This window comes from Nomascus leucogenys, chromosome 2 (assembly GCF_006542625.1).
Source record: "Nomascus leucogenys isolate Asia chromosome 2, Asia_NLE_v1, whole genome shotgun sequence".
NCBI classification, from domain to species: Eukaryota; Metazoa; Chordata; class Mammalia; order Primates; family Hylobatidae; genus Nomascus; species Nomascus leucogenys.
In genome coordinates this window covers 138,947,494-138,972,317 of record NC_044382.1, presented here as the reverse complement: position 1 = coordinate 138,972,317, position 24,824 = coordinate 138,947,494, and the positions used below count along the sequence as shown (strand labels likewise).

Here is a 24,824-nt window from a genome sequence, read left to right as displayed (position 1 = left end):
TACTACACTCCAGCCTGGGTGACAGAGCAAGACCTTGTCTCAAAAAAAAAAAAAAAAAGAAAAGAAAAAGAAAATCAGCATTCAGACTTCAAAAGGAAAACATCTCACATTTTACACAAATTGTATTACAAGGATTAAACAGTATTCCTTTTCTGTTTGTTTCATAGACTATTTTTAAAAATAGTTGGTGAAAACCAGGACTTGCCAAAATAACTTTCCTCTGATTATTTATCTCTACATTAAAAACATTTTTAGCCTTATTTACAAAAATAATACAAAGTTCTTTGAAAGAAATAAAACAATATAAGGATGGTTAAAAAGTTAATAATCTTGGCCGGGCGCAGTGGCTCAAGCCTGTAATCCTAGCACTTTGGGAGGCCGAGGTGGGCGGATCATGAGGTCAGGAGTTCGAGACCATCCTGGCCAACATAGTGAAACCCTGTCTCTACTAAAAATACAAAAAAAAGAAATTAGCAGGGCGTGGTGGCAGGCGCCTGTAGTCCCAGCTACTCGGGAGGCTGAGGCAGGAGAATGGCGTGAACCCGGGAGGCGGAGCTTGCAGTGAGCCGAGATGGTGCCACTGCACTCCAGCCTGGGGGACACAGCCAGACTCTGTCTCAAAAAAAAGTTAATAATCCTCATGCTAAAAACCAGTCTGCTACTTTACCAGTATGGTATGTATCTGTTCTCATTTTTCTTAACCTATTGAAGTTTTAATCTGCTCTTAATATCATACACACACATATACAAAATTATAAATTTATTGCATCTTAAAAGAGGCCACAGAAGGAAGATGTTTTAGACAATTTAGACAAATTTAATTGCTATTCTTTTTTTTTTTTTTTTTTGAAACGGAGTCTCACCTTGTCACCCAGGCTGGGGTGCAATGACACGATTTCGGCTCACTGCAACCTCCGCCTCCTGAGTTCAAGCGATTCTCCTGCCTCAACCTCCCAAGTAGCTGAGATTACAGGTGCACGCCACCACGCCCAGCTAATTTTTTGTATCTTTAGTAGACACGGGGTTTCACCGTGTTGGCTGGGCTGGTTTTGAACTCCTGACCTCGTGGTCCACCGCCTTGGCCTCCCAAAGTGCTGGGATTACAGCCGTGAGCCACTGCGCCTGGCCCTTTTAATTGCTATTTCATAAAAGATAAGTGAAATGTTGAGGCTTATGAATATTCTGAGTCTATATTAAAAAAAGAGAGAAGAGGCTGGCATTTTGGTAAAAGACAGATTGTGAAGAGGCTTTAGTGATAGGCTGAGGTCACTTCACACTTCTCAAGTCCAAAAAGGTACTCAATATTGTTCTCCCGCCGGGCGCGGTGGCTCACGCCTGTAATCCCAGCACTTTGGAAGGCTGAGGCGGGCGAATCACGAGGTCAGGAGATCGAGACCATCCTGGCTAACACGGTGAAACCTCGTCTCTACTAAAAATACAAAAAATTAGCTGGGTGAGGTGGCGGGTGCCTGTAGTCCCAGCTACTCGGGAGGCTGAGGCAGGAGAATGGCGTGAACCCGGGAGGCGGAGCTTGCAGTGAGCCGAGATCGCGCCACTGCACTCCAACCTGGGCGACAGCGAGACTCCGTCTCAAAAAAAAAAAAAAAAATATTGTTCTCTCAATACTGCTCTTCCTCCAGTCTTCTCTATTTTACTTATTGGAGGGCACCAAGTTTCTGAAGCCAGAAATCTGTAGGTCATCCTTTTATTCTACCTTACTCTTGTTGTGGAAACTTTAGGAATGTCTCTGTAATCTTTCTTTTATTCTCTATCAACAAAACCACTTACGTTCAGGCACTCCTCATCTCTTAGACTACTTACAAAGGTTTGTCACTTTGCGACCACACCTTCCTGTCCTCCAGTCTATTCTACAAATAATATCTAACATTTACTAAGCATACTGTGTGCTAGACACCATTTTAAGTGTTTTACATATATTAGAAAACCTGTAACATCAAAGGCAGACATGAAAACAGAAATAAGAAACACAGCAAAAAAACTTAAAAAAAAAAACCAAGCAGCCATAAAAAACTTCCTCAGAAACATGTTATTGCAGAGATGGAATAACATCAATGAAAAGCTATAGTAAATTTAAAAAGAAACATTCCAAAAACTCCCAAAACCTCTTGGCTATCAAACAGGTGAAAGTAAGGATTAAGTTGAGAAAAATTGCCCAGAATGTAGAATAAAAGTTCAGAAACAGAAATTGAGGAGAGGAAAGATAAGAAAATTAAGGGAGAAGGCCCAACAGCTAGATTAGCAGAAGGGCCAACAAGAGAGAAAAGAGAAAAGGGAGGGAAGAAATTTTAAAATTTTCACTTAATATTTGGGTAAAAGGGAAGAAAACAAATTTCACCAAGTAAGGCACATGAATTACAAGATAGAAAGGGTTCCACCAAGAGCCCAACATAAAACTCATAACAGCACAGCATGATGTAAGTTCAGTGCAATGCTGATAATGAGAAAAATCTCAAAGAATAAATATTTCACACGTAAAGGATGGAAAAAATCAGAATGGTACCTGATTTCTAAATAGCACCACTGTAAGAAGACAATGGAATAACATATTCAAGTTTTGAAAAAATGTCTGCTTTAGAACACCATAGATACTCAAACTATCACTCAAAGACATGGGCAAATACATATTTTCAGACATGCAAAGTCTCTTATCTGTCGTACACACTTTATTGGAAAGCTACAGAAGAATATGCTCCACCAAAATAAGGAAATGAACCACAAAAGGAAAAGACATGGGAATCCAGGAGACAGGTGGTCTAACATGGGAGAGGCAAAGATCATGGGGAAGGACAAATGCTAGTCAACATTTGTGCAGCCAGCCTAGAAAGCAACTAGGCAGGACTATAGCAAAAGACTGAATTGCTCCAGAAAAGGTATTGCTAGGAAAAATGAAACTGGTAGACTGGTTTTGCCTAGAATTTGGGAATAGATATCTAGGGGGATATTTTTAAAAAGTAATAATTTTTAAAAGGCAGTTATTAATTTAAAGATGAAGAATTGGGAAAAAAGACAATCATATAATGTACTTAAAGGGCTCAGCTGTGGGTAATTTTTATAGCAATAATAACTAACATCAAAGATGTTAAACTACTAGGTGCTAGTAGAACTGTGAGGGCAGATGTTTGCTTTTTAGGACACAAATGAGAAAAGGTGGTATATATACATCATGGAATACTAAAAAAGAATGAAATCATGTCCTTTGCAGCAGCTGCTGGAGACCATTATCCTAAATGAAATAACTCAGAAACAGAAAACCAAGTACTGCATATTCTCACTTATAAGTAGGTGCTAAACAAAGGGTATACATGGACAGAACGATGGAAATAATAGACACTGGGGACTCCAAAAGGGAGGAGGATAGGAAGGGGTTGAGGGTGGAAAAATTACCTACTGGGTACAATATTCATTATTTGGGTGATGGGTTCACTAGAAGCCCAAACCTCACCATTATGTAATTTACCCATGTAATAAACCTGCATATGCACTCTCTGAATCTAAAATAAAATTAAGAAAAATAAAAAGTCAAAGGATTTGAATAGATATTTCTCGAAAACAAAACAAAACAAAACCCATAAATGGCCAATAAGCCATGAAAAGATGTTCAATGTCATGTGCCATCCGGAAATACAAATCTAAACCTCAATCAGATACCATTTCATCCCAGTAGAATGGCTACCATAAAAAAGACAGTCAATAAAAAGAGTTGACAAGGACATGGAAAAATAGGAATTCTTATACAATGTTTGGCATTTAAAATGGTACAGCTGCTTTGGGAAACAGTTTGGCAGCTGCTAAAAAAAGTTAAACCTACAGTTATCTTATGACCCAGAAATTCTACTACTAGGTATATACTCAAGACAAATGAAAACATGTTCACACAAAAACATGTATGCTAATGTTCATGGTAGTATTATTCATAATAGTGAAAAAGTAGAAATAACCTAAATGTCCATGAACTCATGAACGGGGAAGTGAAATGTGAAATATCCTTATTAATAAGAGCTTAATTAGCTCTTAATAAGCTAATACAGGCTGGATGCAGTGGCTCACGCCTGTAATCTCAGCCCTTTGGGAAGTTGAGGTGGGTGGATCGCTTGAGCTCAGGAGTTCAAGACCAGCCTGGCCAACATGGTGAAACCTTGTCTCTACTAAAAAATACAAAAAATTAGCTGGGCGTAGTGGTGGGCATCTGTAATCCCAGCTACTCAGGAGGTTGAGGCAGGAGAATTGCTTGAACCTGGGAGGTGGCGCTTGCAGTGAGTCGAGATGGTGCCACTGCACTCCAGCCTGGGTGACAGAGTGAGATTCCGTCTAAAATAAAACAAAACAAAACAAAACAAAAAAAACCAGCCTGGGCAACATGGCCAAACCCTGTCTCTACAAAAAATAAAAAAATTAGCCAGGCATGGTGGAGGGTGCTTGTAGTCCCAGCTAGTCGGGAGGCTGAGGTGGGAGGATCTCTTGAGCTTGGGAGGCAGAGGTTGCGGCAAGCCAAGATGACGCCACTGCACTCCAGGCTGGGTGACAGAGTGAGACCCTGTCTCAAAACAAAACAAAACAAACAAACAAACACACCCAAAAAAGGCCGAGCGCGGTTGCTCATGCCTGTAATCCTAGCACTTTGGGAGGTCACGGCAGGCAGATCACCTGAAGTCGGGAGTTTGAGACCAGCCTGACCAACATAGAGAAACCCCATCTCTACTAAAAATACAAAATTAGCCAGGCATGGCAGCACATGCCTGCAATCCCAGCCACTCGGGAGGCTGAGGCAGGTGAATCACTTGAACCCCGGGAGGCGGGGGTTGCGGTGAGCCGAGATTGCACCACTGCACACCACCCTGGGCAACAATAGAGAAACTCCGTCACCAAAAAAAAAAAAAAAAAAAAAAAGAGATTGCAGCTGGTGACTTTGAGTTGAAGCCAATGACAATTTGTCATTCCAAAATCCTAGGACCCTTAAGAATTATGCTAAATCTACTCTACCTGTGCTCTACAAATCAACAAAGCACATCTGTTTAAAGCATGGTTCACTGATATTTTAAGCCCACTGTTGAGATCTGCTCAGAAAAAAAAAGATTCCTTTCAAAATATTACTGCTCACTGACAACACACCTCATCACCCAAGAGCTCTGATGGAGATGTAAAAGGAAATTAATACTGTTTTCACGACTGCCAATACAACATCCATTTTGCAGCCCCACAGGTCAAGGTCAAGTAGTAATTTTGGCTTTCAAGTCCTTTTTTTTTGAGACAGGGCCTTGTTCTGTCACCCAGGTTCGAGTGCAGTGGTACGATCATGGCTTACTGAAGCCTCGATCTCCTGGGCTCAAGCGATTCTCCCACCTCAGCCTCTAAAGTTGCTGGGAGCACAGGCTCATGCCACCACATTGAGCTAATTTTTGTACTTTTTGTAGAGACAGGTTTTGCCATGTTGCCCAGGCTGGTCTTGAATTCCTGACTCAGGCAATCTGCCCACCTCAGCCTCCCATAGTGCTGGGATTAGAGGCGTGAGCCAGACTTCTAAGTCTTATTTAAAAGACTCATAAGGCTATAGCTGCCATAGATAGTGATTCCTCTAATGAATTTAGGCAAAGTAAATTGAAAACCTCTTGGGAAGGATTCACCATTCTAGATGCCATTCAGAGAATTCAAGAGAGGAGGTCAAAATAGCAACAATAACAGGCATTTGGAAGAAACTTATTTGAACACTCATGGATGACTTTGAGGGGTTCAAGACTTCAGTGGAGGAATTAACTGCAGATATGTGGAAAGTGCAAGTGAAACTAGGATAAGAAGCGGAGCCTTAAGATGTGACTGAATTGCTGCAATCTCGATAAAACTTAAATGCATGAGGAGTTGCTTCTTATGGATGAGCAAAGAAAGTGGATTCTTGAGTTTATGAAGACCATCACTCACATCACTTCACTCCCGGTGAAGATGCTGTAAACATTGTTGAAATAACAACAAAGGATTTAGAATATTATATAAACTCAGTTGATAAAGTAGTGGCTGGGGTTAATAGGATTGAATCCAATTTGAAAGATGCTCTACTGTGGGTAAAATGCTATCAAACAGCATTGCATGCTACAGATAAATCTTTCGTGTATGAGACAGTCAATCAATGTGGTCAACTTTACTGTAGTCTTATTTTAAGAAACTGTCACAGTCATCTTAACCCTTAGCAACCACCAATCTGATCAATTAGCAGCCATCAACATCGAGACAAAATCATTCATCAGCAAAAAGATTACAACTTTCTGAAAGCTCAAATAATTGTTAGGATTTTGTAGCAAATAAGTGTTTTTTATTTAAGGTACGTACTTCCTTTTTATTTTTTTGAGATGGAATTTCGCTCTTGTTGCCCAGGCTGGAATGCAATGGTGCGAACTCCGCTCACTGCACCCTCTGCCTCCTGGGTTCAAGGGATTCTCCTGCCTCAGCCTCCCAAATAGCTGGGATTACAGACACGTGCCACCAAGCCTAGCTAATTTTTGTATTTTTAGTAGAGATGGGGTTTCACTGTGTTGGCCAGATTGGTCTCGAACTCCTGACCTCGTGATCCGCCCACCTGGGCCTCCCAAAGTGCTGGGATTACAGGCGTGAGCCACCTTTCCCAGCCAACGTATGTCCTTTCTAAAGACATAATACTACTGCACACTTAACAGACTACATTATAGTGCAAACATAACTTTTATATGCACTGGGACCAAAAAACTTGTGTTACTCGCTTCACTGCAATATATACTTTGTTGTTGTGGGCTTGAACCAAACCCGCAGCATCACCTAGGTATGCCTGTATCTAAAAACGTGGAAGTGGCTTTGGAATTGAGTAATGTGCAGAGGCTGGAATAATTCTGAGGTGCTTGATAGTAAAAGCCTGGATTCCCTTGAAGAGATTGTTGGTAAAAATATGGACTTTGCAAGCATCATAGAATCCCAGGCACTTTAATACTGCAAGAGCAGAGAAGACATGTTGCATGGGATTAAAAAAATGAGAAGTAAGTAAACCTAATGGTTTTACATGCTATTTAAAGTACAACATTAGTACAACAAATTAGCGACCCTAATTTAAGAGGACTAGTGTAAGAAAATGTTATCATTATTGCCATAGCACTATTGGAGTTAACATTACCTTGGAGCAGATAAACTTTTATTAAAATGCAGAAAGCCACGTCACAGACTGTATTCTCTTCCTCATTTACTTATACTGATTGGACAATTCAGGCAGTGTAGATGAAAAGTGGATTCTTTATAGTTAGATGAGTTTGAATCTGAGATTGTCACTTAAGGTAAGCTTGGACAAGTAACAGCCTTTTTGCCTCAATTTTCTTGAATAATGGATTAATTTTAAGGGTTATAATTTCTGTGCTAGGTTTCACTTTCCCATATATATTTTTTTGGACATAGGGTCTTGTTGTCACCCTTGTTGGACTGGTCACCTTTGTATCTTCCCACATGTAGCATACGTGCCTTCTATACACTGTAGGCTCTACCAAAAGTGTTTTTGGAATTAATCCTACTTAATTCCATTTGTATCCAAGTTTTCCAACCAAATCCCCACTTCAAGGACTTTCCATGTGCTAGTTGCCCTTTCTGGAATGCTTTTTTCTTTCCTCTAGCTAATTTCTAATCAAACGTCAGGTCTGAACTTCCTTGAGAGATTATTTATTTATTTACTTATTTTTTGAGATGAAGTTTTGCTCTGTCACCCAGGCTAGAGTGTAGTGGCGCAGTCTCGGCTCACTGCAACCTCCACCTCCCAGGTTCAACAAACTCTTGTGCCTCAGCCTCCCGAGTAGCGGGATTACAGGCAGTCACCCCTATGCCCAGCTAATTTTTGTATCTTTAGTAGAGATGGGGTTTCACCATGTTTCCCAGGCTGGTCTCGAACTCTTGACCTCATGTGGTCCTCCTGCCTCGGCCTCCCAAAGTGCTAGGATTACAGGTGTGAGCCACTGCACCCAGCCCCTTGAGAGATCGTATGTGAAATCCTAGTTATATGCTCACAAAACACTGTAGTTTCAAATCAAAGCATTTATTACAACTGTAATTAAGTAACTGTTTAAGGTCTCCCCACCTGCTAGATTTATTTATGAAGGCAAGGATGTTCAGCTTATTGTTGCATCCACTATGCTTAGACAATATAGGCTAAATGTTGGTTGTTGGCTATAATAATAGCTACTATGGACATTCAAAGAAATTTTTGAATGAATAACCCTGAGCAATTCTGTTTCTATTGGTGCTGTGACATTACGTACAAAAGTACATGAGGACTGCTTGGTGGTTCCCTATTATTGACTAGATGTAAACACTGCTTTTCTTCACCATATTATAGCAGGCCATTTCCCCATGTTTATGTTTCAGCCAATGACAACCACAGATCCCAATTGGCCATGCTGATGTCAAACGTTAAAGGATGGCTGCCAATGAGAATCGTGCGCCGGGCAGGAACGTGCATCATGCTTGGGAGTAATAAATGAATCTGAGACGAGGTAGGTACTCAGAGAGATGATCCGAGCACAGCCACCACATCCCAAGCTCATTCAGTGAGCTCAGGTCTCACCAGTCCCTGCTCTGTCTTGCTATGTTACTTTTGACAAGTAATTTTGCTGGGATTCGGTTTCCTTGGCTGCTAGACTTCTGTGCACCTTCTGTTTGTCTGAATAAACTTCCACCTTATTGAACTGCTGTTGCTCAGGTCAGCCTTTGGCGTCTCCTATACTTCCCAGGGATGTGAAATGGGTCCCTCAGACAAATACTCGGTCTGAAGATGAAACGAGGGCAGAACTCAAGTCGCGGATTTGTATCATGGATAAACACTGCGTACCAAGTTAGTATCAAGAAGTAGGAACCACACTGGTGCCTCCCGCTCTCCTCCGCACCTGCACAAACCCTCAACTGCCCCTCGGAGTTGGTCATCTGGCTTCTTTGGGGTAACAGCCACATCCTCCGTAAAGGGTCCGGAGCCCCAGCCTCCAGAGACTCCAGACAGTTTTCTCAAGGTCGCGAACATGCCCTCCCCGACGGCACTATACCCTCCCCTTCCCGGGCCCCGTCACCTTGACTGCCTGTCCCATGGCTCTCCTCACCGCGGCCGCTACCTCCGGAGCAGTCGAGTAGCCCCGCCTCTCAGCAACCAATCAAAGACTGAACTGTTCAACTCCCTGTAGCCGCGTTACTAACGCGACACAACCAATCACCAGGCAGCATCTCCCTTTTAGCCCCGCCCTCCCCCAAAGGACGGAGGAGGTGTTTGCTAAACGGGCGTTTGCGAAAGGCGTTTGCTAAACGGATGGGAACTGGTAAAATCGCGAGGAGCCGCAGAGCCCAATTACTGGCCAGAAGAGAACGGAAATCACCTGGACGCCATGTTAGTTAGGGGCACAATCACTTCCGGCGCAGGGATCCTCTGCTAGGCGGACTGGGTTTGTATTTAGTGGATGGAGTCGGCACCCGCGTCTGTAAAAGAACCTTTATTTTAACGTTTCCCAGTTGCGACTATCTCTTTAAAAATGTGCATAAATAAAAGCCAAGTCCTAACAACTGTAGCGGGCATTGATTGGAACACTGACTCCTATAAATTTTATGCGTATATTCTCTCATTCATTTCCTCAGAAGGTGAGGTTAAATTACTTGCTGAAGTTCGCACAGCTAGTAAATGGAGATCTGGGATGCAAATCCGCTGTGCCTGACCGTAAAGCTTAGTCTTACCCTTTACATTTTGCCTCTTCAACTCTCTCTACTCCTTGGTTTTGCTGATAAGGAGGTCAGAAATGGGTAATTAATCAGCAGCATCATAATTAGAAACAATCATAAGTATTTAAGTGCGTTTTAACTTATGACCTTGCAAGCATCCAGAAACAACTCTGTAGTCACGTTACTAACGCGCCACAACCTTTTCCTATTGTTCCTACTGCATAATTGTTCTCTTTCCCTACCCGTATAGCCTTTCAGGTTAACTTTTAGGTAAAATTGACTTCTTATTAAAAATGAAAGATCTGGACCAATGGATTTCCAAGGCCCTTTTCCTTCTCTGTAATCTATGTTATTTTAAGGAATTATTGCAAGTCATTCTGAGAATAACAAGATAATCGATTTTTTTAAAATTAAGATGCATTCGATTTGCAGAACATTTAACGTAATGAAGCGATTAAATCAAGTATACTGGATATTGTCTTTTATCTGAGAAACAATAAACTAGATGATCTTGGGCCTTGCATTGTGCCTTCTGAATGCTGACAGTGATTTAAAAGATGCCCCGTCCCCGCTCCCCCATTTTCAGTGTAGACTCATAGTGCAGCTTCCTGAAAATTCATAACTTATTGTGATGATTTCTTGCTAGCTACTGTCCTGCATTCAGTTAACTAAAGTCCCTCATCTGCTGATATTTTAAAACAGTTCTATAATGACAGAATTATTCAGTTCTGTGGCTCCTCTTTTCTTAAATAAATCTGCATGTCTCCTTTAACTGTTCCACATAGGAGGTGGGCTCTTCACTATTCTAGTTGTTCTGGGAACATGGCCTGGTTTGTCTTGTCACCCCAAAATAATCAAAAGGCTAAGGATCCAGTTAAAAAGGTTTATTCAACTGTAAAGTGTGAGGGCAGTCATATGGGAACATGTAGACACCAAAGAATGGTGATCAGTGCTTCCAGTGTAAGGAAAATTGAAGATGGTTTATATAAGACAAGATGGAGATGCCGAACAGAATTACAACATTTTCCAAACAATGGATAACATCCAGATTTAAGATCTGATTGCCTAGTATTGATTACACTCTAAGGTGGTTGCTTAATATTCTATTGTAAAAAAGTAACAATCACAAGGGTCTACAGCTCTAATATTATGTAGTCTAGGTTTGAAATGAAGAATAGGGAGTCTGATTAATGTATAACATCTCAACACGAAGGTCGGGAAGCAACAATACTCATGCACCAGAGAAGAAAAACAGCTGTATTACGTGACTCAGTTTTCAAGGCTTAACTTTGCCCCCTTGGCTTAATAAATTTGGAAGGTTCTGAAATTTCATTGTCTTTTTAAAGTTTGCATCTCAAAGTATAAGTCGCAGAACTGAACAGGAAATTCCAGCATGTTCATCATGTAAGTTCATAGAGCTATGTAGTAGGCAGAATAATGGCCTCCAGAAGATGTCTGTGTTCAGATTCCGGAAGCTCTGACTATGTTATATATGACAAGAGGCTTTGAGGATGTCATTAAATTAAGTATTTTGAGATGGGAAGATTATCCTGGATTGTCTGGTGGACTCAGTGTAATCACAAGGATCCTTATAAGTGAAAGAAGGAAGCAGAGTCAGGGAGAAGTTTGAAGATGTTCTGCTGCTGGCTTTGAAGATGGAGGAAGATGGAGGAAGGGGCCACAAACCAAGCAAGCCTCCTCTAGAAATTGGAAAAGGTGAGGGAATGATTTCTTCCCTAGAGCATCCAGAAGGAATGCACCCTTGCCAACACTTGATTTTAGCTCAGTGAAACTCAATTTGGACTTCTGACTTACAAAATGCTACCTGTTTTTGGCTCCTTCCATTTTCTTTTTCTTGTTTCTTTTTTTTTTTTTTTTTTTTTTGAAAAGCAGTCTCCTACTGTCGCCCAGGCTGGAGTGCAGTGGCAGGATCTCAGCTCACTGCAAGCTCCGCCTCCCGTGTTCACGCCGTTCTCCTGCCTCAGCCTCCTGATTATCTGGGACTACAGGCGCCTGCCACCACGCCTGGCGAATTTTTTGTATTTTTAGTAAAGACGGGGTTTGACCGTGTTAGCCAGGATGGTCTCAATCTCCTGACCTCGTGATCCACCTGCTTTGGCCTCCCAAAGTGCTGGGATTACAGGCATGAGCCACTGCGCCCGGCCCAACTCCTTCCATTTTCAAAGCCAATAATGGAGCTTTTTTTTTTTTTTTCTTTTTTTGAGACAGAGTTTTACCCTGTTGCCAAGGCTGCAATGGCGCGATCTCGGCTCACTGCAACCTCCGCCTCCCGGGTTCAAACAATTCTCCTGCCTCAGCCTCCCGAGTAGCTGGGATTACAGACGCCTGCCACCATGCCCAGATATTTTTGGTATTTTTAGTAGAGGCAGGGTTTCACCATGTTGCCTGGGCTGGTCTCAAACGCCTGACCTCATGATCGCCCACCTCGGCCTCCCAAAGTGCTGGGATTACAGTTGTGAGTCACCACACCCGGCGGAGCATTTTCAAATCTCAGACTCTCACCTCTGCCTCTGTGGTCACATCTCCTTCTCTTACCCTCACTTTTCTGTGTCTCTTTCACTTACAAGGGCTGTTGTGATTACTTTGGGCCCATCTAGATAATGCAGGAACCTCCCTATTCCAAGATCCTTAGCTTAATCACATCCACAAAATCCCACTTACCATGTAAAGTAACATATTCACAGGCTCCAGGGATTAGGACATGGGCATCTTCTGCCTAGCACACTGAGTTTGCGTGATGCCAGTCAATAAGGTTGAAACGGAAATAAATGAGGTAGAAGCAGCAGCAATGGGCCTGATCACACAGGGCCCTATAAGCCAAGGTAAGGATGTTGGATTTTATTGTGATGTTATACACTAGCATATTACCAGCAGGAGAGTGACATTATGATTTATAAAGATCATTTTGGGTGCTATGTGGCAAATTAACTGCAATGGAAGCAGATAGGTTATCCAACTAGAAGCCTTTCAAAGTACTCCAGGAAAGAGACGTTAGTAGCTTGGATTAGAGTAGTGGAGGTAGAGGAGATAAGAAGTGATTAGATCCTTAGTGATATGTGTTGAAAGTACAGAGAGAAGATTTAAGGATGATTTCAAGGCTTTTTGGCTGGAGTAACTGGGTGAATGGTGATACAGCAGATACAGAATCCTGCAAAAGGAGGTTTTGGTTTGTTTGTTGTAGAGGGAGTCAAAATAAAATCGCAGTGCCTGGTAGCCATCTAAGCGGAGGTGGTCAATAGGCTGTAATGTATATCACAGACCAGTCTGGAATTAAGGGAAGAGGTAGGTCAAGAGACAAATACTTGAGAGTCACTACTCTATAGATGGTAAAGCCTTCAGATGGAATGAAAGCTGACCATATTATTTATTATCCAAACCAACACACATTTTTTTATTTTGACAATTTCAGACACATAAAAGTTGCAAGAATAATACATAGAATTTGCATATGCCTTTCACTCAGATTCTCCAAATGTTAACATTTTATTGTAATTGCTTTATCCTTTTCTATTTCTCTACTTACCTATAGACAGACACTTTTTCTCTGAACTATTTGAAAGTAAGTTGCAGACATGATACCCATAGCCTTAAATACTTCAGTGGGTTTTTCCTACAAAGACATTCCCTTGTATCAGTAGTTCTTAAAGTATGGTTCCAGGGCCAGCAGCAACTGTATCACCTGGAAAGTTAGAAACCTAACTTGTACGGCCCCACCCTAGACCAACTGATTTTCACAATTTTTCTGTGGTTATGAAAGGAAATTAACATGACTTCAAAACTATTATCTAATTTATAGGCATTATTTAGATTTTACCAATTTTCCCAGTAATGTCTTTGATAGCAAAAGTACCAAATGGACACTTTTGAGATTAAAGGGAACCACATTCAATAATTTTGCCAAGACAGGGTAGTAGTGTAATCATAAAAGGCAGTTGAGCTCACACCTGTAATCCCAGCAGTTTGGGAGGCTGAGGCGGGTGGAATACCTGAGGTCAGAAGTTTGAGAACAGCCTGGCCAGCATGGGGAAACCCTGTCTCTACTAAAAATACAAAAATTAGCTGGGTGTGGTGGTGCGCGCCTGTAGTCCTAGCTACTTGGGAGGCTGAGGCATGAGAATCGCTTGAACTCGGGAGGCAGAGGTTGCAATGAGCCGAGATTGTGCCACTGCAGTCGAGCCTGGGCGACGGAGCAAGAATCTATCTTAAAAAAAAAAAAGGCATTGAGGAGGTATACTTTTTCTTAATATGTACACTTAGAGGTCTAGTATGATAACTGGAATTGTCTATAGGATTTTATAAATGGATGTCCTTAGTGACCTTGACAAGAGGGAAATGGACTGAAAAATGAAAGATAAGAAAGCAGACATGGTATGTAGAAAACTTCTTTATAAAACGAGCAAAGATATGGAGGGGGGATGTGGGATTAAGGAAGGTTTTGTTTTTTTAAAGTGGGTCATTTTATTAATACATTATGTTGATTGCTGCTGGAAAAAATTATTTGCAGAGCAGTCTAGGGAGGTTTACAAACTACTGATGCCTGGAGCTCATCTCCAAAGATTCTTATTTAATGGATCTGGGGTGCAGCCAGGTTCACGGGGATTTTTAAAAGCTCCCCAAGTGATCTTAATGTGTAGTCAAGATTGAGAACCACTGGTAGAGAGAGAAAAAAAATCTGTGGAAGAGAGGACTTACAATCTGCTGCAGCAGCAAGACCTTAAATAATGTAAGTGCTAAGTTGCAGCCGGCACCACTTAAATTATCAAATCTTGTCAGTTACAGTATCCAACTTTCCCTACAAGCGTCCATAGGGAGACGAAGGGTTTATACCAGTAACTGCATTCCCCAGGAGACAAGAAAGGAGGATAGAAAAACGACTTAGGAATCTCCTTGGAGCTCAAGACCAGGAACTTCCCCAAGCCGGTCCCTGCCGCAGTTTCTGCGGCGCTCCGACGCGCTGGCCGCACTCGCAGCCCAGGTCGCCAGTACGCACGCGCAAGATTAGCTGGGGCGCCAGAGCCGGGGCACCTGCGCAGGCTTGGCTGCGCCCTCTCGCGCCGCACGCTCCGCGGGTTCCTCCCTCCTTCCGAGCCCCTCCTCTGGCCGCCACGCGGGAGGGAGGCCGAGATGGCAGATGAGATTGCCAAGGCTCAGGTCGCTCGGCCTGGTGGCGACACGATCTTCGGGAAGATCATCCGCAAGGAAATACCAGCCAAAATCATTTTTGAGGATGACCAGGTAGGTACTGGGCACCACCTCGCTCGCCTGCTGAGGCGGGGGTATCGTCCGCGGATCTTCGGGTTTTTCGCGGAGTGAGAGGAGGGGTCGCGAGTGCAGCGGTGACGGGAGGGGACTTGGCCGCCCTGGCCCAGCGGGCCCCCAGCCAGCGGACAGGGCCCGGGCACTCCGAGGCGGCCTGCCGGCGCGTGCCGGCGCTCCGGTTACTCGTTATCTGCCCCGGGCGCGGGCCAGGCCGCCGGGCGCCCTGGGTGCAGCACCTCGGGGCCTGGGCGCGTGTCGGGGCGCACTGGGGCCCCCGCGTGGAAGCCCGCCGGCTCCCCGGCTGCCTCGGTCCTTGCCTGTATCAGGAATCTCGAAATCTCGCCAGCGCTCTGCCTGACAGAGAGAAATCCGATCGCGCCCTTACTCAGGCCCAATCTCCGCGATCTCCCGCGCACAGCCGGCCTGCCAGGGCCGGGCGTTCCTGGGCGCTGCTCAGCAAGGCATTGTGCTCGAGGGCCCCAGGGGCGCTGGGAGGTGCGCGGACCGGCTGGGCCTGCCGGCTTCCTCCGCGGGGTGCGGCTTGCCACCCTCATCCCTACCCCTATCCCTATCTCCACCCCAAGGCCTACCCTGGTCTAGCGAGGCCATCTCCTGAGATAAGAAGTGGGCCCGCGTCTGGGATTTGCTTTCCGATGACCTCTCCCGCTGAACATTTTCGACTTACAAACAGCCGAATGATTCTTTTTGTATTCATCAGGAAGTAATTTTACGCCAAGAGACTAAGACTGTAGTTTTTGTTGACTTCTTGTAGGTGAAATCCCAGTTGATGTGACTTTGAGATATCTTGTGTAAATTATTTAGTGGACAGTTGTATTTTTGGGATTGGATCTCAGATAAAGCTGGGCAGATTGGCTGATTTAGATAGAACAAATTTTGTAAACAGTTAAATTTAGGAAATATAAAATATAAGAAAAACATTGTACTAGTGTCGTTTAGTTAGATTCAAAACGTTATCAAAGATTTAATTAGGTTCCTCTAGGTGAATTTTTAAAAAAATACTTTGTCTCTACTCCGGGGAAATTCTTTGTTTTAGAAAAAATATTTTTTAAAGTTTGAAGTTGCCTTTGAGAAATGGTTGTTGAAAAATTTACATTTGAACCACCGAAGTCCAACTGTATAACAGCAGGAAGCATTCTAAATGAATCAGCATTTCGTAGGGAGTACCCAGTGGAATTACTCCTGAGACAAATAAGTGTGGATGGGTTTTATTAAAACAGCTTTCACTTTAGCAGTGAGCAAGAGATACGAAAATATTCATGTCACATGTGTATTTACAGACACTGTGTTAAATAATTAGTCTAAATGCTGAAGAGTCTATCATATATATACTCTTCAGCTTTACACAAAAGGATAGGTATATTTCTTAAATAGTTGAGTAAAGTGAGAATAGATATTAATCAACTATCAGACAAATATGTAGTTACAAAACTTATTGCTATCATAAAGAAAAAAAAAAACAGGAAATTGCACAACTAGGACTCTGACCTGGGAGTAATGGGACAGGGAGGGGAATCAGAGGTTTTTTTCTGTTTTTTCTTTTTTCTCTCAGAAATCATGTATGTGCTGGGAATGGAATGGCGGAATGACTAGCAGTTTAAGTTAGACGGAAGTTGGGGTTTGGAGGGGGAGAGGATCATTGAAAAAGCTCTGAGGGCAGAGAGCTCAGAAGGCCAGTTCCATGTGAAGAGCTGCAGGAGATCTGGAGAGGCAGACAAGGATTAGCATGGCCAATTTCTATGCATTCATTGGCTCCCAGTTTAAATGTCACTGCCTCAGAGTTGTCCCTAAACACTTAATCTAAATCAGGCTTTTCCTGTAATAATCATTCGTGTTATCCTTTACTTTTCCTTTGTAACATGTGTGACCTTTGGTGATTATACCTTTATTTAAAGTTGGTCTTCCCATAAGACTTCCATAGAGTCTGAGTGCAGTGGCTCACGCCTGTAATTCCAGCACCTTGGGAGGCCGAACCGGGTGGATCACCTGAGGTCAAGAGTTCGAGACCAGCCTGGACAACATGGTGAAACCCCGTCTCTACAAAAACACAAAAATTAGCTGGGCATGATGGCACGTGCCTGTAATCCCAGCTACTTGGGAGGCTGAGGCAAGAGAATCGTTTGAACCCAGGAGGCAGAGGTTGCAGTGAGCTGAGATCATGCCATTGCACTCCAGCCTGGGTGGCAGAGTAAGACTCCATCTCAAAAAAAAAAAAAAAAAAAAAAGGCTTCCATGGAAAGGACCACGGCACCATTTGTAATGTGTACACTTCTGTTTTCTTGGCATCTAGTGCCCCCCTGTAGTTACTGCTCAGTAAATACTTGTTGAAGTAAGTTTTATCCTACCAATATACTAAAAGTTTTATTTATTTATTTATTTCCCTTTTCCCTAGTGCCTTGCTTTCCATGACATTTCCCCTCAGGCACCAACACATTTTCTGGTGATACCCAAGAAACATATATCCCAGATTTCTGCGGCAGAAGATGATGATGAAAGTGTAAGTACATTTCTAACATGATTTATTTTCTTGCTTTTTAAATTGTGAGATTAATTTTGTCCTTAAAGTGCTGTCACATTTTCATCTTCCTAAGGTCATTACTAAGGAAAACCCAGAAAAACCATTAGGACTTCAATTGCCCAGCTGTTTTCCAAAGTTACTGCATCATTTTGTATCCCACCAGCAATGGATGAGCGTTCCATCTTCTCCATATCCCTATCAACACTTGCTATTATCTTTTTTTTTTTTTTTTTGCTTTGTCGCCCAGGCTGGAGTGCAGTGGCACGATCTCGGCTCACTGCAAGCTCTGCCTCCCTGATTCACACCATTCTTCTGCCTCAGCCTCCCGAGTAGCTGGGACTACAGGCGCCCGCCACCACGCCCGGCTAATTTTTTGTATTTTTAGTAGAGATGGGTTTCACCGTGTTAGTCAGGATGGTCTCGATCTCCTGACCTTGTGATCCACCCTCCTTGGCCTCCCAAAGTGCTGGGATTATAGGTGTGAGCCACCATTCCTGGCCTATTATATTCTTAAAGTAAGCTAGAGGAAAGGTTATTAAGAAAATCACAAGGAAGAGAAAATATATTTACTATTCATTAAGTGGAGTGAATCATAAAGGTCTTCCTCCCTGTCATCTTCATGTTGAGTAGGCTGAGGAAGACGAGGGGTTGGTCTAGCTGTAGCTGTCTAAGGGGTGGCAGAAGCAGAAGAAAATTTGCATATGAGTAGACCCGCACAGGTCAAACCCATGTTGTGCAAGGGTCAGTTGTATTTACTTGGGGATACCTTTTTAAAGTGAGATATTATTTCTGAAACTTAGAAACTTCAGGGCATTAATTTTTAATTCAATATATTTGTACAAATCACAGAGTTCAAAGATTAGAGCGAGTACTTAATGGTAAAATACCATCTTATATGCAGTAACATTAAAACCTCAGAATACATTTTTTTCTTTTTTGAGACGGAGTTTCATTCTTGTTGCCCAGGCTGGAGTGCAATGGCATGATCTCGGCTCACCGCAACCTCTGCCTCCCGGGCACAAGCGATTCTGGGTACAAGTGATTCCCCTGCCTCAGCCTCCTGAGTAGCTGGGATTACAGGCATGTGCCATCACGCCTGGCTAATTCTGTATTTTTAGTAGAGATGGGATTTTCTCCATGTTGGTCAGGCTAGTCTTGAACTCCCAACCTCAGGTGATCTGCCCGCCTTGGCCTCCCAAAGTGCTGGGATTACAGCTGTGAGCCACCACGCCCAGCCCCAGAATACAAATTTTTAACATTTAGTATAATTAGACAGTCATGACATTTTAAGATCAGAGCTTCTTACTCAAATGCAGCTCTTTTCTGTAAGGATAATGAAATGTTAATTTTTACTCAGTTAACATTCTAAATTAGTGTTTTAAGGTCATCTCTTTTACTTAGAAGACAGTTGTTTGCCAGGAAACATTTACTGAACCAGCTTTAAAACTGTGCTAATTCATAATTAAATGTTGTGACCAGTATAGGTACCTGCTGTACAAAATTTTATATAGATGCTAATCAACTTAAGATGGGGTTACATACTGATAAACCCATCATAAGTTGAAAATATTGTATGTCTGTTGAAAATACATGTAATACACCTAACTTACTGAACATTATAGCCTAGCCTAGTCTACCTTAAACTTGCTCAGAACACTTAACATTAACCTACATTTGGGCAAAATCATCTAATACAGAGCCTATTCTGTAACAGTGTTGAATATCTCATGTAAGAGTATTTTACTGCATATCACCAGTCTGGAAAAGGATCAAAATTCGAAGTATGGTTTTTCCTGAATGCATATTGCTTCCACACCATTGTAAAGTTGAAAAATAATAATTTCCCCAACTTACAATTTTTGTCCATTGTCCATCTGTGCAATGGGACCTTACTGCGTGAGTAAGGTAAGTGGAGTCCACTGTCCTGGGGCTTCCTAAGGTAGTGGGAATAGAAATGTAAGACTGTCTCCCTTCCCTGTTTTCTTGCCAAAGGAATTAAAGGAGTTCCCTTTCCTGAGAGCTTTTTAGAATGTTGAAGTTAACCCTCCCAACTTTTTTCTCTCACAGTGGCAAAGCGTAAGCAGTGAAATGGGAGTTAAAGTTCTTTTCTCTTGCCAACCTTCTCCCCTTTAACTTTTGTTAGGGAAGAAAGCTGGCAACACACAAGTGGACTCCATGTGTAAATAGAGACAAATTGACTGTAGATACAACCAAAAAACAAACAGGATGACACAGAGTGAGACTAGGTATTTGCCACAGGATCCTACAAGTCCCCAGACAATGCAATAGATCTGGAAGTGTTCACAGGAAAATCCATAATGGTCATAAGGAAGTCATAAAGAAAGCAAGATGTCTTGCTTTATTAAGAAAACTTAAACACCACTTGGAATATAATTAAATTTTTTTTTTGGTTGGGCATAGTGCCTTGTGCCTGTAATCCCAGCACTTCGGAGATTAAGCTGGGCAGATTGCCCAAGCGCAGGAGTTCGAGACCAGCCTGGGCAACATTGGAGAAGCCCCATCTCTACAAAAAAAATACAAAAATTAGCTGGGTGTGGTGGCATGTGCCTGTAGTCCCTAGCTCCTTGGGTAGGTGAGGCAGGAGGATCACTTCAACCTGGGAGGTCGAGGCTGCAGTGAGCTGAGATTGTGCCACTGCACTCCAGCCTGAGTGACAGAGCAAGACCCCGTCTCTTAAAAAAAAAATAGTTTAATTGAACAGCAGATTTTATTTCTAATTTGTTTCTTGAAATTAGTAATGATAAATACCTAATCTTAATGGGTCTCCAGTTGTAGATTATGCTCTGTTGGGATTAAGAGTTTCCAAATACTTGCTCAAAGGGGTGTGTTTCAATGAGAGTTTTAAGATTTGATATTTCAGCTTGACAGTTTGTTATTTAATGGCAAGAAGTAATAAATTGCCTATGCCTAAGAAACTTTTTTTTTCCTTTTCCAGCTTCTTGGACACTTAATGATTGTTGGCAAGAAATGTGCTGCTGATCTGGGCCTGAATAAGGGTTATCGAATGGTAGTGAATGAAGGTTCAGATGGTGGACAGTCGGTCTATCACGTTCATCTCCATGTTCTTGGAGGTCGGCAGATGCATTGGCCTCCTGGTTAAGCATGTTTTGGGGATAATTTTCTCTTCTCTAGGCAATGATTAAGTTAGACAAGTTCCAGTATGTTAAGTAACACTCTTACTTTTGCCTGTGTACGGAGAGATTCAAGAAATAATTTTAAAACTGCATACATAATAAAAGACATTGTTGCATGGCTTATGTCTCTCTGAATGTTGCATTTGATTTGTTATTTTAAAAATATATTTGTTGGAATATGTGAAGGTGGGTTTATAATTTTGGACATTTCTTGCTTTTTCTTCCCAAGGAGGACTCAACATATGAACATGGCATTGTTTTAATGGTGTTACTAGTCTTTGAAGACAAATAATGAGAGTTTATAAATTTAGCTTTAACTTTGAAATATCTTTCCAGGCTAAAATTGGTCCAAATTAGATTTTTAAGCTAATTCTCACATTTTCCAAGAACACAGGAAATTGACCATTTGGGGTTTAGAAACAATGCTTTATGTTCAGCCCACATTGCCCCTGGACTCTGGGCCATATTTGGAAGGGATGAAAGTAGGTTTGTCACACAATCTTTGATGACCATGTGAAGCCATACATTGGTATTTCCTTGCTATTTAAACTCCATCTGAATATTTATTATAAAGACTTGCAAACATTTTACCTAGAATTCATTTTTCCAATTGAAACCCGACTGTTCTAAATGTGTATGCACACATTAATAAACATATTTAAGTTGTGCACGAATCTGGCTACGTCATATAGAGTAGGAAAGGGAACTTGTCAGGGTCTGAGTTTTCGTGTAGACTGACAACCAACCTTTTGTGTTTAGTCTCATCATGTACCCTGGCCTTTCTAAGGTTCTATTTTTAAAAATTCTTTTTTTTGAGACAGAGTCTCGCTGTTTCGCCCAGGCTGCAGTGCAGTGGTGTGATCTCAGCTCAATGCAACCTCCACCTCCTGGGTTCAAGCGATTCTGCCTCACTCAGCCTCCCGAGTAGCTGGGATTACTGGCGTGTGCCACCACGCCCAGCTAATTTTTGTATTTTTGGTAGAGATTAGGTTTCACCATGTTGGCCAGGCTGGTCTTGCACTCCTGACCTCAGGTGATACACCCGCCTCGGCCTCTGTGCCCAGCCTTCCATTTTTAGTCTCTAAAAAGATTGTTGTAGGGTTTTGACACATTTCCTTGAAAGTTGTTTTTCTTAAAATTTTATTTCCTGTTAGTGATTTTTAAAAATATATATATTTTTTGAGGTGGGGAGGGAAGGGAAATTGGCTCTTTATGTGCAACACATAATTTTTTCCCAATTCGTCATTTGTCTCCTTTGTTTATGGTGTTTAAAATGTTTATATAGTTAATACATCCATCTTAAATTTATTTCATAAGCCTTTCCCACCCTAAGAGGATTTTAAAATGTTACTCTTTTTTTTCCTAGTACTTTTTTTTTTTTTGAGACTGAGTCTCGCTCTTGTTGTCCAGGCTGGAGTGCAATGGCACCGTCTCAGCTCACTGCAACCTCTGCCTCCCAGGTTCAAGCAATTCTCCTGCCTCAGCCTCCTGAGTAGCTGAGATTACAGATGTGTACCACCACTCCCAGCTAATTTTTTTTTTTTTAATTTTTAGTAGAGACAGGGTTTCACCATGTTGGCCAGGCTAGTCTCAAACTCCTGACCTCAGATGATCTGCTCCCCTCGGCCTCCCAAAGTGCTGGGATTACAGGCGTGGGCCATGCACCCAGCCAATACCACATCTTGATTGAACTGATCTGAGGAGGCTATGTGAGAAATGACTTATCTTTAATATTAAATGTTATATTTCAGAACTGAAGTGATAAGTTCAGGTCATTTAAGGAACTTAGTTTATCATTGAAATAATTTCCTTGAGTAAGCCACTGAGAAAATCAAGATGATCTTTAATCTTTATTTTAATCTTTATTTTAAACTATATGTATTCTTGCCAGGTGTGGGGGCTCACACCTGTAACCTCAACACTTTGGGAGACCAAGGTGGAAGGATCGCTTGAGCCCAGGAGTCAAGACCAGCCTGGGCAACATGATGAAACCTCATCTCTACAAAAAATAGAAAAAAAAAAAAAATTGACTGTATGGTGGTGTGCGCCTGTAGTTCCAGCTGCTTGGGAGGCTGAGGTGCTGGGAGACTGTGGTGGGAGGATTGCTTTAGCCTGGGAGGCAGAGGTTGCACTGAGCCAAGATCATGCCACTGCACTCCAACCTGCGTGGCAGGCGAGACCCTGTCTACCAAAAAAAAAAAAAAGCGTGTTTTTCATTTATGTAGGTTAGAATTAGCCTACATAATACAAAAACAAAAAAACAAAAGCTTTAAATGGGATAATAAAGGCTTATTTTTTTCTTTCAAGTTATAGAACCCCCTAAGGTGGCAATCCAGGGCTCTTTTGTCACCTTCATGACATCAGCAAGAATTCAGGCTCCTATCTTTCTTCTCTACCATCCTTTATATCCTCAAGGTCACTTCATGATGCATGGATTGATGCAGCTCCAGCTCTCAGATTCCCCCAGCAATCAAAAAGAGAGGGAAGCAAAATGTCAAAAAGTCATCTCAGCATTATGTCCCTTTTAAAAAGAGCTTTTACGGAAGTCCTTCAAGACCTTCTGCTTATGTATTATTGGTCACCCCAAGATATAAGACAGGTTGGGTATCTTGCCGCCCAGAATTAAACTAGAAAGGAATAAATCTAGAGTCGATACTGACAGGTAGGTCACAATATATCCCCCGTCACTGATAGCCAGTGTTCATGACTGTGGAAAAGCAGCCAGGCATTCTTAGACCTTGCCAAGGTGCTGAAAGGACTGATTAGGTAGTTGCAGTTTGGCTATATTTACTCGTTTCTCCAACACTGAGTCAAGACCAGGAGGTATTTTGTTGACCATCCTCTATTTTCTGTGAATAGTGGGTGCAACTGTAATTCCAAGCAAAGCTCCTTCTTTGCTGCACTCATTTCTGGTGCTTTATCATACTGTTCTGTTGGGGGTTAGAAAGTCCAAGATGACCTCACTCAGATGTATCATGGTTGGTACTTGCAGTCAGCTGGGGTCTCTGGAGTCCAATCTCTAGGGCCCCTCAGTCTCTTGTTTCCTTACATTGAGGTCACACAGTAATAAACAATCCCAAACTTAGTTTAATTACAATTTATTATTCCTTATGATTCTGTGAGTCATTTGGGCAGTTCTACTTATTTCACCTGGGCTCACTCATGCAGCTACATTCAGCTAGGGGGTTGCAGGGGGATGGATTTAGCTGGGACAGTTGGCATGGTTTAGTTACACACCACAGGCTCTTTGGCTCCCCATGTAATGGAAATTAACAGGGAGACAAGCAGATTTCCCAGACAAGCCTTTTTTTTTTCTGGGCTTGTGCTTGAAAACAAGGGAAAGCCTGGGCACGGTGGCTCATGCCTGTAATTCCAGCACTTTGGGAGGCCGAGGCGGGTGGATCACCTGAGGTCGAGAGTTCAAGACCAGCCTGACCAAGATGGAGGAACCCACTACTAAAAATACAAAATTAGCCTGGCATGGTGGCGCATGCCTGTAATCCCAGCTTCCCAGCTACTCAGGAGGCTGAGGCAGGAGAATCGCTTGAACCCAGGAGGCGGAGGTTGCGGTGAGCTGAGATAACGCCATTGCACTCCAGCCTGGGCAACAAGAGCGAAACTCCGTCTCAAAAAAAAAAAAAGAAAGAAAACAAGGGAAACAACAGAGGCGCAAGGATCCTCCAGCTGACTCTGACAAAAGCCTGTAGGGAATTTTAATTTTATCAGGCAAAGTGCGGGAATTGACATCGGGGTAGGGTGCGAAGGCTGGGCTGGGCAGAACACGTGGGGGCAGGGTATGCAGGTTCCCATATCTGGTTGCAATGCTTATATTGAGTAATGGGCCACCTGGTGGTCTGGCCAGCGGCAACGAAGCTGTACATCAATTATTGTTCAGCATTCCTTTCCCAGGTGAGACACTCTGCAACCTTTGTTCGATTTTAGATCTAAACCAGTTTCTGGAATTGTTTAAGTAAAAGGCATGGTTAAACATTAGAAGTGCACAAAAGAACAATATAGACTGGCTATTTTCTGTATACGACTATTAGCGGAAATGGTGTCAGTGAAGTTGTGGTGTGGATTCTGTGATCAGTGGGAATCATGAAAGAATGCTCTTGGGGTGAGCTAAAGCCAAACCCTGT

The 24,824-nt window shown here is 42.5% G+C and overlaps 2 protein-coding genes across 2 annotated transcripts in view; one reads left to right on the top strand and one right to left on the bottom strand.

Annotated features, from left to right (window-relative positions):
• Positions 1-9,304, bottom strand: part of LYRM7 (LYR motif containing 7) — a 29,643-nt gene extending 20,339 nt beyond the window's left edge. Inside the window, exon 1 of the mRNA XM_030818426.1 lies at positions 9,078-9,304. Coding sequence (XP_030674286.1) covers positions 9,078-9,095 — 18 coding nt within the window. The 5' untranslated portion in view covers positions 9,096-9,304. The remainder of the gene's footprint in view (positions 1-9,077) is intronic.
• A 5,268-nt stretch (positions 9,305-14,572) lies between these two features.
• HINT1 (histidine triad nucleotide binding protein 1) lies at positions 14,573-20,809 on the top strand. The gene is made up of 3 exons (XM_004093150.3): positions 14,573-14,970; positions 17,405-17,509; positions 20,487-20,809. The coding sequence occupies exons 1-3, from the start codon at positions 14,860-14,862 to the stop codon at positions 20,649-20,651; spliced, it is 381 nt and encodes a 126-aa protein (XP_004093198.2). The 5' UTR covers positions 14,573-14,859; the 3' UTR covers positions 20,652-20,809.
• Positions 20,810-24,824: the final 4,015 nt, after the last annotated feature.